Source organism: Microplitis mediator, chromosome 9 (assembly GCF_029852145.1).
Source record: "Microplitis mediator isolate UGA2020A chromosome 9, iyMicMedi2.1, whole genome shotgun sequence".
Taxonomy (NCBI): Eukaryota; Metazoa; Arthropoda; class Insecta; order Hymenoptera; family Braconidae; genus Microplitis; species Microplitis mediator.
Window position 1 is genome coordinate 22,426,684 of NC_079977.1, and position 14,563 is coordinate 22,441,246.

General features: G+C 31.3%; 1 protein-coding gene across 4 annotated transcripts in view; it reads right to left on the reverse strand.

Annotated features, from left to right (window-relative positions):
• Positions 1 to 14,563, reverse strand: part of LOC130674684 (teneurin-m) — a 247,571-nt gene that overhangs the window by 129,409 nt on the left and 103,599 nt on the right. For all 4 annotated transcript variants that reach the window (XM_057480088.1, XM_057480092.1, XM_057480091.1 and 1 more), the window contains exon 3: positions 1,344 to 1,646. In XM_057480088.1, coding sequence (XP_057336071.1) covers positions 1,344 to 1,646 — 303 coding nt within the window. The remainder of the gene's footprint in view (positions 1 to 1,343; positions 1,647 to 14,563) is intronic.

Genomic DNA, 14,563 nt, shown 5'->3' on the forward strand with positions numbered 1-14,563 from the left:
TACGAGCTAATGAAATATTAACGAATAGCTTTTGTGTAGTTTCTATATATATATATATAGTTCCCCAATACAAGTTTAGTGAATGACTAGTTTATTGTGTTGTTAGTTTGTAGTCAGCAAAGTTAACTTTAGGCGAGAATTCCTTCTCTATCCTCTGAGATCCGAGAGATCCGAAATCCCAGAGGTGAATACGTCGAGTTAATGGTGTCTTGTGATGATCGATGATGACTTACTCATTTGTGATTCAATTTCTTTTGTACTTGTATTCATTTATACTTGTTGTTGTTGTACTTCTGGTAAGTTAAGTTATTCAGTTGCCGTTTGTTACTAAACTAAAACTCTATTCGCATCGGAAGCGGTTTATTTCTTGGGTGAATTTATTCATCCGGAAGTATCCCAGTCAAAGACAAAGTGCCGGATATTTTCCTTTCGACGCTGGCTGCCAGACCAATATCTCTGTTTGATTACACTAACAAAATATATTTATCAAAATCATTTTACTTTTATATTATCTCCCGATTCATTACCGAGTATTTATTATGAGAATCAACTTATTTATGAATTATTCATCAGTTTCATAATTTTCCAAGTCCGGTTATTAATAACCGACTTTCTTCTACCCTACTTGCTTGACGAAACCCAAATCATCCCTCAGATTTTTTGTTCATTAATTATTTCAGCCAAATCGTTACGTTGCTGTTTGGTCAAGTTCTTGCTTTTTGCCATCTGTGTCTTTAATTATCTCCAGAACTTATGAAGATAATTATAGACATTTTTCTTAAGTCACTCCTGAAACTCTGAGGAATCATGCGAATTTTGATTCTTCGCTCTATCGCAATTCGAAACAAAATGGCGGACGAAAAACTACAAATTTCGGTAAACTTTTCTGAAAATTGATCTTTGACGCACTCGAAATATTAGTTAATTGAAAAATTGAGGCTAGAAATTTTCGTGAAGTATAGAGGGAAGTGTAAAGAAAATTTTGAGCCAAACCGGAAGTCTCTAGTTGATTTAGTTGATTAGATAATTAGATATGAAGTTTAAAAAAAATTCAAATTTAGTACATCTTCCGTTTGGAAAATGATTTAGACGTTGACTAGTTGAAGCAAATCATCAATTTAAGATTTTTTTTTAGCAGGTGGGAAACTGTAGCATATTACTGGGCTTGAGAAGGCGACAGATGCTGAGTACGCTGTTCTAGCCTCAAGTAATACGTCATGGTGACAACGTGAACCCTCTGACGTCTGAAATCACCGCGTGCGTGACACTATCGGCTGTCTCGTTTATCATGTCACACAATGATTTAACCTAACCTGGAAATATTATTATTATTATTAACTTACCGTTCCACTCGCGTGCAAGATGGGTCAGCTCGCAGTCAGTAAGAGTTTCGTCGCTTGCGTTTCCCGAGGTCGGGGTATCGCTCAATCCAGCGGCGCTGCTCGTCACGTGATACAATTGCGGCTGCTGAAATCCACTAGTGCCGCCACGTTTGTGAGCTGTGTTGTAGTGATTGTGGGACTGACCAGGCTGACTTTGAGAGTAAATTGACTGCGACGTTGCCAGTCGGGTCACTCGGGGTCCTATTGAATTTTCCTCCCCCTCGCTTCCACTCAGACTGTAGGCCGGATGGAGCCGTCCCTTCCCTGTAAACAATTACAACTTATTACCTCATTGTCGAACCGAGTCAATCAAAAGCTCAATTCAAAGTTTTAACTACAAGATGTCCGCCCGTAGCTCAATTTCACCTGAAAATTTTTTTTCAAAAGTTACAAGTTAAAATTTGATTCGCTGATTTCTTTCGTCGATTCGATTTTTGGCTACTGCTATCTAAAAGTCAGTACTTCAAGTTGTCATTTGATATATTTTTTTTTAATTATCTGATGATTGAAACTCAAATTACAGGGATTTTAATTTTGAATTTTTGAAATTCGCGCTTCTGTTGGTATGTAGACAGCGTAAGGGTCACAATTTTTAAAAAATTGCTTGCTAATCTTATGGGTTCTCTTTGTGAGGCCCCAGATTAAGTCCCCAGAGAAAATCATCATAGATGGCGCAGTAGTTAAAATTTTAGCGGGCAAAATGGATCGGAGATTGAAAATTTATGATAATTTTATATTTAAATTTCAAAAAATCGCGAGTAAATGTTGATCGAGGGTCGGACAATGGGTGGGCATATCACCGAGGGGTCATGAGGATCTATTATAATTAGGTTTGATCGTGCATACCGTTAATGGATGCGATATATCGACCTGGGGGTATACCAACTAGACTTGCTGCTAACCGAATTATTCCCTGTTCTGGTATCTCTCTCGTTATCTCTGTCTCACTTGGGGTCCCTTTGACTCCTGGACCTCTCTTACTATCAACTGTTTACTCTGATCCACGTCCATGTAGCCCAACCCTCATGTTTAACAACCTCGTGGGGTTTTAACGCTCAACGGCTTTGTGATTTTCTAATTGAGTTACTACAAGTCAGTCTCATGATAAGAGCTGTTTTACAAACGATAAAAAATACATTTCACATTTTTTTTTTTACATCGAATCCAACTCAGATCTAGTAGACACGGAAATTATTTATTAGAGTTTTGCCTCGATTTTTTTGGCAAATGTTACAAACATAACAAAAAATTCATGTAGGGGAGGGTGGGGCAGAGCGGCCCCCCTAAGCCAATTATTATTTTTTGTGGCTTTCAACCATAAGATCACTTTACTTTTGTCCTATTTCGAACAAATTTATGGACATTTTGCCAAAATTCTGAAAAATTTTTTTTTTTTTTTATGGGGCAGAGCGGCCCCTCTTCAAAAAGTGATAAAAAAAATTTTTTTTTTCGTTTTTTTTTTTTTTAAATTGTTTTCATCATTAAGAATGTATTTCTTTCTCTTGACAACTATTTTTGGTTTTATATTACTCGAAAAAAATTTTTTAAAGCGTAAAAAATCGTTCACTCTCGATTACCTAAATTACTAATTGTTATTTAATAAAAAAAAAATCAATTCTATAATTTTACTTTATTTCAAAAATTTATCAACTAAAAAAAAAATTTTAATTTTTATAAATTTTTAGTGACCAAATTTGCCTCTTCCATAGAGAAACGGCCGAAAAATATGAAAAAATAATTTTTTCGGAAGTTTCGGCTGGTCCATTTTGCCCCAGGTGTTATGCGTAGGGCTAGAAATGTGGAATTATAATAATTTTTTTTTAATTTGACGATAAAAATATGAAAAAATCACTTTTTCAAAATTTTGGGCTTGTCCATTTTGCCCCAAATGTCATGCGTAGGGGTAAAAATGCGCAAACATATCGGATTTATAGTAATTAGTCGAAAAAAAAAAAATTTTTTTTTTGGTCAAAATTTCAGGGGGGCCGCTCTGCCCCACCCTCCCCTAATACTTTTTTATAGACAATTTTATTCTCTACAAATAAGTATTCTTTATATTTTTACGTAGAATTGATATTTAAGGCATAAAAATAAATATTTGTAGAAAAAATTTATTTCTCACGATCTAAGATTTGAATCGAAATAAAAAAAGACCTCGAGTTTGTATTTAATGTAAGTGTTAGTTTTATTTTAAACAAAAGGATTAATTGGCGTACATTGAGGTTATTTCCTAAAGGAGTAATGGAATGAAGTTACAGATGGAATTAAAAAATATAGCGCGTGACGCGATGCGGCGGTTTGTATAAATGCGGGAGAACAGGTGTATGAACTCCGATACAATCCACGATTCACGATCCACGATCTTGATGTTAATGTTGATGTACTTGTACTTGTACTTGTAGTTGTATTACTTGGGAATAGCTCGGGTACTGCCACTAAACGACAATTATCACATGTGTCGATTGAAGGACTTTAAACTTGTAACTCACAACCGGATTATAAATAATTATAATTTTAAATTATAAGTTTCTTAAGGAGATACTGCATCCGCTGGTATTGGCCAACTATGCGGGTTTATCCTTATATGGAACAATATTTATCATTTTTTATTAATAACAAGCCGGTTTGTGATCGCCGCTTTTGGAATCAAGGTTTTGTAATTTGAAAAATTCAAATAGAGCACCTGCTTATTTAATTGACGTTTTCAATTACAAAGGAAATGTTTTTTTAAGTTTATCCGGGTGAATATTGATATTTTGCATAAATGCATAGAGACCTTTTTTCTAGAAAATTAAATTTCCTACAAAAAAGGTCTTTACGAATTTTTCTTAATTTTTGAATCTTTTCCCAAAATTTTAATTAGAATAACTTTCGAAAATAATTTATGTTCTGATATAAATTTCCATTTTATCGAAAAATTCGTGGAAAGCTTTTTTGTTCGAAATTAAATTTCCTACAGGAAAGGTCTCCACAAATTTTTCTTAATTTTCGAATCTTTTCCCGAAATTTTAATTTAAAAATCTTCAATATGAAAATTATAAATTTATAATTCAAAATACTTTCGAAAAAAATTAATGTTCTGATATAAATTCTTATTTTATCGAAAAATTCATGGAAAGCTTACTTGTTCGATATTAAATTTCCTACAGGAAAGGTCTCCACAAATTTTTCTTAATTTTCGAGTCTTTTCCCAAAATTTTGATCCAAAAGTCTTTAGTATGAACATCATATATTTATGATTCGAAATACTTTCGAAAGAATTATTATTCTGATTTAAATATCCATTTTTCCGAAAAATTCACGGAAAGCTTTTTTGTTCGAAATCAAATTTCCTACAGGAAAGGTCTCCACAAATTTTTCTTAATTTTCGAAGCTTTTCCCAAAATTTCAATCCAAAAGTCTTCAATATGAAAACGATAAATTCATAATCCGAAATACTTTCAAAAAAATTATTATTCTGATTTAAATATCCATTTTTCTGAAAAATTCATGGAAAGCTTTTTTGTTCGGAATTAAATTCCCTACAGGAAAGTTCTCCACAAATTTTTCTTAATTTTCGAGTCTTTTCCCAAAATTTTGATCCAAAAGTCTTTAATATGAAAATCATAAATTTATAATCCGAAATACTTTCGAAAAAATTATTATCCTGATTTAAATATCCATTTTTCCGAAAAATTCATAGAAAGCTTTTTTGTTCGGAATTAAATTTCCTACAAAAAAGGTCTTCATGCATTTTTCTTAATTTTTGAATCTTTTCCCAAAATTTAACATAAAAGTGGATTAAAAATTAAAAATAAACTTTAACCTAATATCTGATAATTTGAGTTGGCGTTTCATAAATTATTAAATTAAATCCTTTTATTAATAACTTAGTCGAACTCATAAATAAATAATTAGCAGTATTATTTATATTAATTAAACTCGAAGTATAATACAAATAAATAAATTAATTAATTGTGAATTTGTAATTACTAGTAAATTAATTTATTTATTAAAAAACTAATAAATTGAGTAAATCATGACAAAGTTTGAGCTTTAAATTAAAATAAATGATGATAATAATAACAGAGAGATAAAATGTAATGATTTGACTAAAATTCGGTCCTCTGACTCTGTGACCTATTCGTGAATAATTCATTGAGCTGATCCACGAGAATTTCCACCAGCTTCCAGTTTCCAGTTTCTAGCTTCACTATCTTTTCTTTCTTTCATTCCTTCTTTTTACTTTTTTCTTCATTTTGCTGTCGACTCCTTCTACAGACGTTGAAATCCTACGTGGGAATGTCGAGGATGCCACTTGCATTTATATATATTTGTATATATATATGAATAGTGAAATGGCGAATCCGAGGTTATTTCTGCTGACAATTCACTTGTCATCTTATGGCCTTCTAAATGACATTTTTGTGATAAGACTATTTTTAATGTTCAATTATTTAGTTATCAAAAATTATGAATTATTTATAAGCTCAATGAATTCAAAGATATATATATATATATATATATATATATATTTTATTTATTTAAGGCGAATTGTATATTTACAAGAAAATTATCTATTTTTTCAAATATTGAGAAAACTTACGGAAGTACCGAAAAATTTATAAGGACCTTTATTGTAGAAAATTAAATTCCCATCAAAAAAGGTCCTCATACATTTTCATCTAAAGTCAATATTTAAAGAGTAAATTTGATTTTAAGAACATCTATATGATGAGAATTGATAATTACTAAAATTTTTTATGAATAATTTTGAAAATGAAATTTTCGGAAAAGTTACAGAGATTAAGGAAAATTCATAAGAATCTTTTTTGCAGGAAATTGAATTTTCTTCAAAAAAGGTCATTATGCATTTTTACGTATAGTTAATATTTAAAGAGTTAATCAGATTTGAAGATAATCTAGATCCCTGGAATTAAAAACCAATAAATTTTCTTATAAATAATTTTCAAAATCAAATCGTAGAAAAATTAAAGTGATTAAGGAAAGTAACTACCGACTAATTTAGTAGAAAATTGAACTATTTTTAAAGTATATTATATAATATTGAAGATCAATTCGTAACATAACATAATTGACAATTTAATTTCTCTTATCATTCCAAAAATAATAATCCTCGATCCAGATTGCCCCAGATGACTAATATAGCAACAATCCTCGATATTAAAATTTCTTAATCGAATATTAATGATTTTAGGTCACAAGCCGACCGCAGGTAGTCGAAAATAGGCAACCATTCTATTCAATACCCTCATATATCTCGATCGGTAATTTATTCTCCATCTCAAGTTAACATCCCACGATTCCTCGAACTCATAATTTAGTATACATATATATAAGACATTCCTACAATCTACAGATTTAGCGATTCTCTGACTAAGAATAAAAAAATATCTCAATTCTTATTTAATTGTTTTTTAATTTCTTTCACATCATTTATTACCCCGCGATGCCGTCATACATTTTTTTATTTATTCACTTCGCCGCGCTATCAATCACTTTTAATATTTTTTTTATTAAGGATGTAGAAAGATTTTTAAGAAGCATTAGTGTTATCTTGGACCATAACCTCTATTTTTATGGCTTGTGATCTCTTCCGATTTTATTATATTTTGCGTCGCTTATGAATCACTCGTTAATTTTTATAATTTCTTTCAAAAATTTTTTTCTTTTTTCATTAAAATATCTATTGGCATTTTTTGAATCGATGATTTGCATTTGCAAAATTTTTTCCATTCAAAAAATCAAAAATTTATAAATCGGTTCTTAGCAATTTAAAAAAAATGTTTTTTTCTATATATAATATATATATATATTTAGACATATTCTAGGTGGTCTGTGTATTTAATAGAGAGGTGCCAATCATCGTAGAATATAAAATAAAAATAAAACTTTCACTTAGCCGTCGCCGTGTTTGATGACCGTAAGATGATGGACTTAATTAACTATAAATATATAATCTGAATTCACGTAATTAAATAGTTTTTAAATTTTAAACTTTACGGTTTTCGTGTCTTATAATCGTCTTGGAGCCAACTGCCGTGAAATAATAATTATTTAAAAGTAAACTTTGAGAAAGTATCCCAGGAAATTGGTTTTATTTCATTATAGCTTTTAAATTTAATTCAATTATAAGAATGTATTTATTAATATATATTGATGTATTAATTAAATGTGCCATACGGTCGTTTATAATTATTACTAGAATTTATGTTTCACGCTTGTCGCTTTTTATAAATTTATTTTGGGTCAGCTGTCTATATTTTTATGCTGTCTTTAGCCGATCAGATGTTCGAAAAACAGACTCCATAGATTTCATTTCAATATAAATTTTTTTCAATCCTAGACTCTCTACAGAACCATGTTGATGTCATATCAATATCATCTTTTCTGAGTATCCATTCTCTCTAAATATGAATTAGTGATTTTTCACTAATTTCAAGTGAATATTCACTAATTGTCAATGCTACAATCGTACCACGCAGAATTAGTGAATATTCACTAAATGAATATGTGAATATTGGAATTCACTGATTTGATAAGTGAATATGAGAATCCACTAAATTGAAAAGTGAATATGGGAATCCACTGATTTCATCGGTGAAAAAAAATATTATATTGCGAAAAAAATATAAGACACTTGTAATTAGATCCGAAATGTGATTAATGTATTAGAATCATTACTTAGAGGAAGTCTACATGATTTTGAATGACGAAAAAATCCCGGTGACTGCTGGGCTCGAACCTGCATCCTTCCGATTCAAAGTCTTTGATGCTATCCACTGCGCTGACCTACGCATGTGATCGCGTGAGTGTAAAAAGTATATTCGTTATGATACCAAACAATAACTGATGAAGAAATAAAAAATCCGTGATGTTATGATTGACGTACTCTTCATATAAATATATTATTGTTCTGTACTTCTATTTTTTTTTATTTTGAAAGTTTTTTATTAAAATTTTTAAAAATAGCATCGTAAGTATTAATTATATTTATATCTAGAAAAATATTTAATTATTTGCTAGTTAAAGTTACTAGTGAAATTGTGAAATTTATAAATTAAGAAGTGAATAACAGTTTCACTTGTAGAAATTATGAAAATATCGCTAGTTCAGTAGTGAAAATCACTAATTTGCTAGTGAAAATTATAGTACTAAATTTATTAATGAGAATTTACTAATTCGTTATTTAAATACACTGATTATGAAGTGAATACTGCTTCACTAACGTAAATAATGAAATTTCCACTAATTCATGTATAGAGAGTAGGAATATTTTTTTATTTAACTACTGATTACTATCCTATATTATTTTTAAGGCTCTCTATAGCTTTCGATAATTTTAACGAAAAATTTTTACCAACTGCCTAAAATGAATATTCTAGTATAACTTTTCCGTAATACGGCCACTTTTGAGTTCAAAAAATTCTCAAGTTATCTTGAGACCGAAGTAATGATATTAAATTTAAAATGAATGTGTACGGTTGAGAAAATCGAGGTATTTATAGGTTAAGAAACTTGTAACTGAAGCTTTCAAGTGCACTTTCCACCCTATGAGCATTACAACTATAGACTTAAAGCCGAGTGGTAGTTTCCCGTCTCGCTTCTCACGTCTCACATCGTTGGATCTCGCATCTCGGTTTTCAAATATATTCCAATGTAGATGTAGATAGCGGCTGTATATGGAGTAGTCAAGACGATGGGTTAGGAATTTCCATCGCAAGACACCGTCAGATACGAGGATCCAAGTTACGTGGGCGCCGTAATCAGTCTTCGTACTAATTAATTAAACGATTCTTACTTAGTGAGTTGTGAGTTTGATGTAAACGTTGCATATGGCTTTATCGAGCCTCGCTTTACCGACATATATACATATATATATAGATATATACTCAAGAGAATATGAAACTCTGGATGAGCCGTAATTTAATATCACTGGCGCCCAACTATTTCGTAAAATTAAAAAGTTTAATTCATCATGAGAGTGGGCCGTCTTACCCTCTGCTCAATTCAAAGACAGGGAAGCTGTCAGGGCACCAGACAATCGGTACACAAGTGAAACAATCTCCATAATCGGCGTAGAGACCGAATTGTGTAGATTATTTAACTTGTTGATTTGGTTTAGTTGGCTGGTATCTTTGATATTATTGTGGATCGTCCGGTCTCCACATAAATTACCGTATCGGACAATGGGTAATTGTAAGATCCCTTGGAAAGTATTCTTTGGTGAGTTAAGTAGTGAGTTTAAACGAAACGAAACTCCCGAGGCTACCATAGTATGCACGGTACCCTTGTAATTTTATTATTTTTATTTTTATTTTAAACTTTTACTTTCTCGTTCTATCGCACATATATTACGGGCTGTCTCTCGACGGTGGGTTTGTTATTCGTAAAACTCCTTACCCACTGTATAAAAGACAAAAGGGTATGCGTGGGCGTTACTTTAAGCTGTCTGATCTACTGCTGAGATACTCACCAATGAATTACATTCCTACACTTCCTATTCATCCCCTCGAGGGTTCATTATAAATAAATACTTTTAGTTTTTTGCTCAGGTCAATTCGCTTCGAGTTGGGTTTTTTTAATGGAAAATCTGATTATTTTATCGTTCGTTGTACTCGATTTTTTATTTAATTCTCATCGAAATTTAGAAAATTTTTAGTTTATTTGCATTTGAACCCAATTTTCGTTCCACTTAAAATGACCAATGATGAAAATAATTTCTATACCATACATTAAATGATATCCCTTTGACAATAAATGACTAAAAATTATATCTGACCCATCTCGCCCCCAAATCGGATCAATAACCCCTACCCTTTGATTAATAAAATTCCAAAAAAAAGACAATGGAAAGTAAAAATAAAACGTCCGATAAAAGGATTTTGGCAAATGTTTACTATCTTCAATATCAATTTATAAAGATCAAAGACCACCTGGTAGTTCTTTTATTCCTGGATCAATAGCATCGATTCCCCAGCGAGTAACATTATTTATCTCTCTTTACTATTATGCCATCATCCTAATTGTATGTACATACTCGTTTCTTTTTTATCAGCTTAAAAAAAAAAAAATGAAAAAAAATTTATTAAAACCAAATAATTTTAATTAACTCGTAAGCAGTTAAATCAGAGACATTATTTAATATTTAAGTAGATAAAAATACGTACGTTCTACTAATGAGACCGAGACTTAATATTCAGAAACCCGGTGCAGACTCGTTACTGTGTAGGTTCATGAAGACATTAGTTAGACTTTAGAGTCTATAAATGTTTAATCGTCACGACATTATCCAAAGACCACCGAGTGTTGTTGCCTCAGTCCAACCTTTATGTCCACGGTTTTAATAAAAAAGAATTATTAACAACCTTGTCGCTATCTACTGAATCTACTTGAGGATCAACTTGTTGTAATGATCAAAGACTTTGTTATTTTACTCCATACGTCATCTCTTTTTTTTTATTAAATAATTCCCTTCAAATTGTCTTCCAATGATTAGATTTGAATTCGAGTAAAAATTTCAGGTAAATTTGAATTTTTTTGGTTTATAAAAATAATTAAAAAACAATATTATTTTTTTTATATATCGAGTAATTTACAATATTGTAGTAACGCAAACTTTACACAGGATAATTGAATATTGACTCGATCATAAATTTAAATAAAATATTCTAAAATAAAACAAACGATGGAACAGAACAGACCGGCTTTTAATAAAGTAAACACAAATTTCACATCCTCAAATTTTATTGGCCGATAATAACTATGCGTTAATTTATACTCCATAACTTTCAGTTGGTAATCAGCTTTCCGACTATCATGTTCTATCCATTTGTCTGCAATCCCAGAGTGTATAACCGACATAACAAATTTATTGATACGATTTTTGAGCGGCCAATTTTTTCTCATTGCCAATGAAACATATTTAGAAAATAAACTTATTTTTGAATAATGCAAATTATATTGAGCTATAACTGATTTCAAATATTCAATTTCATCAATACAAGCTATAGATTCGTTATGTTTTATATTTTTGATACAATGATTTTGAATGAATGTTGTTTTGTTTAATAACAACGGATCTTTAACATAACGAAAAGATCCAACATTTGCGTAAATTTTAAGATAACGCGGATCTTTTAGGTCTTCTAGAGTCTCAACATTTTTTCTGTACTCGAGTTTAGTCAAAAATGCCGCCAAATTGCCAGAAAATGTCGCCTGTATTATCAAGAAATATAAAAATATTACGAAAAAAAATATTCGCATCTTTGCATTGTCCATTCGGGTGTAAATCGAATTATTAATCAGCAGTCTCAGGCATTCGAAGATAGCAAACGATAATCTTGAGTTATTTTTTGTTTTGTTTGATAAATAAATAACAATAAAAACCATCACTAGAATAATTGTTGTTGCAATGATGGTTAACCAGCCGTAGAAATTGAACATTTTTTCCAATGGTGTCATTAGTCCGCGATTGTGAGTAATTATTGTTGTTTCATAGTATTCAACTGGATATGACACATCAATATAATTAAATAAATTATAATACGGTCTATCATCCCAACTAGTTTGCGCGAGATCTATGTCTATTAATTGCCTTAACATCAGCCTAATCAATGCATTCGTTGTATAGCTTTTTGTTTTTAATGGAAAACCAAAAGTTACATTAATTGATAAATTTAAATATTTTCGTATTGATTTCGCGATGTTGCATTGCCATGAGCCATAAAGTTCCCAGTAATCTTTAACCAGTAGTTGATTGACCTTAAAAATCCTAACATCAATATTTGCGACTACTCTCGCTTTAATTTTATAGCCGCTTATATATTTTGTGCGGTCAAATATTACATCATTGCACAAATCTGTACCTGTGTAAAAAAAAAAAAACAATTAAATATATTGTTCTATCAAATACTCGAAATATATACCATTGAGTGCCCAATAGTCAGCGGCTAAAAATATTAGATCGAATTGTGACTTCAGCCGTGGAAAAAATAATATTTTTTAGTTGCATGCGCTATAGCTTCCGTGAAAAAAATATCAAAGTATCTTAATAAGTCATTTTGTGGCAAAATTTTTCACCATACAGTCGAATTCCAGCTCAACTGGTAGAGCACTCGGCGCGTAACAAATATAGTGTAAGTTCGATTCCCAATTCAGGCTATCCCATTATTTTTATTACCAAATCTACAAACTGTTCATTCCTTTTTACGAGAATACTAGAACACTTTACGTATAGACAAATTCCAATATTTGATTCCACTAAGTCGGATTTTCCCCTTAATCTTAACCCCCGCTATACATTCAAAAAGTCTGAATTTTCAGAAAATTTCCGTGCCTCCTGACTAGCGTTTAGACGTGATGGAAAATTCGATTGTATTTCATGCGCTTTATATTACCGGCAGCCGGTAAACTATCGACCATTGGCACTCATTGGTGTACTTTTCCGGTATTTCTTACAAAAATTAATATTTCTAGTACAATTCCGTATAAGATGCTCGTTGCGTCTTATATAAAGTCGCACTAAATACAGAAATACTATTTTAACAAAAAAATTTAGAATTCGGTTGACTCTATGGGCCAGCCCCGGAACTTCCCGCTGTTTTCAAGCTCAACGAGCTCGAAAACGTTATTTTCAATAGGTCGAGAACAAAAATCTGTCTTCGAAGGTAGCCCATAACTACGTTGGTTTTGGGAATAACGCAACGATATGAAAATTTATTGCTTGTTTCGGCGCATTCTTGCGAAAAGAACCCGGAAATGTTAGAAAAAAATTATTTTTCGAATTCCTTATCTCAAAGATACGGACCCGTTTCGGACCATGGACGCGTGTGACTGTGGTCATCGAAGGTAACCTGTTTAGAAAATCTCATAGAATCCAATAGATTCCCTCGCATATTTGAATCACGGTGGAAACACCGTGGAAGTGTAAACACCGTGGATCCACCGTGGTTACACGGTGGGTTTATTCCATTTCACCACCGGGTATACACAGTGTATCCACTGTGATTACGCGGTGTATCCACCGTGATTCCACGGTAGCTTTGTGCTATTTCACCACCGTGGTTCCACGGTGTATCCACCGCGTAATCACAGTGAAAACACCGTGTATATACAGTGGTCAAGCCACCGTGGAATCACGGTGGATACACCGCGTAATCACAGTGGTAAAATGGAACAAACCCACCGTGTTTCCACCGTGATTCAAATCTGTGAGGGAATTCTCATAAATTCGCATAGAGATTTTATAAGAATGAATGAGTTCTATGAAAAGTGCCGTAGTCGTATAGGACCTTATACATACAGCTATAAGAACCTATCGGATTTTGTAAGCAGGGTGTAAGGGCTATAGCCCTTAACTTCGAAAATCGGACCAAAACCAACAACTACCCTTTTTTTTTGAAAATTTTCAACTTTCTTAACGGGAAGTTGAAAAGAAAACTAGTCATTATATAATTTCGAAATTAATACTTACTGATCATATTGTTTGAAATAATTGTTGAAGAATTAGTATAAAAAAAGGTCCAACCAGTACGATTATCCGGAAATTGAACTGTTTCTACATACATCCATTGTGATGGTGCATAATTTTTATAGGGATTGTGAGTTAATATATTCATCATGATTTCATTCTTTATTACTGATTTCCAGCAATAATATATTTGTACAGTTTCAAATGCTATTCTTATTGAATCGAATACATCGACGAGATTAATATCAAGTGTATCATTTTTATTGAATATGAAAAATGTATTGATTTGAATCGATGGGTTGGATTTACTTTCTATGAGTTTCACAACAGGAGCAACTTTTTCAATAATGCTTATAAATAAGTCTATTTTTTCATAGACGGTAAAATCATTTGTCAAATTTTTTTCATTTATCAGTATTATATTGTTCGTATTTAATTCACTAAATGTACGTATCATTTCGTCATCACAATTTCCATATATTGCTATTATGCCAAATTTTTCATCACAACTTTCTATAATATCTTTCTATTGAATTAAAAATAATTATTAATTTGATAACAATGCAACGAATAACAGCAACTTTTAAGTTTCAGTAAACATTACTCGTAAACTATTAAATTTATGATTAAATTTATAAAGACCTTTCTTATAGAAAATTTAATTTCCGTAAAATTATTCCGTTGTATTTTTTTTTCTAACTCTGATAGT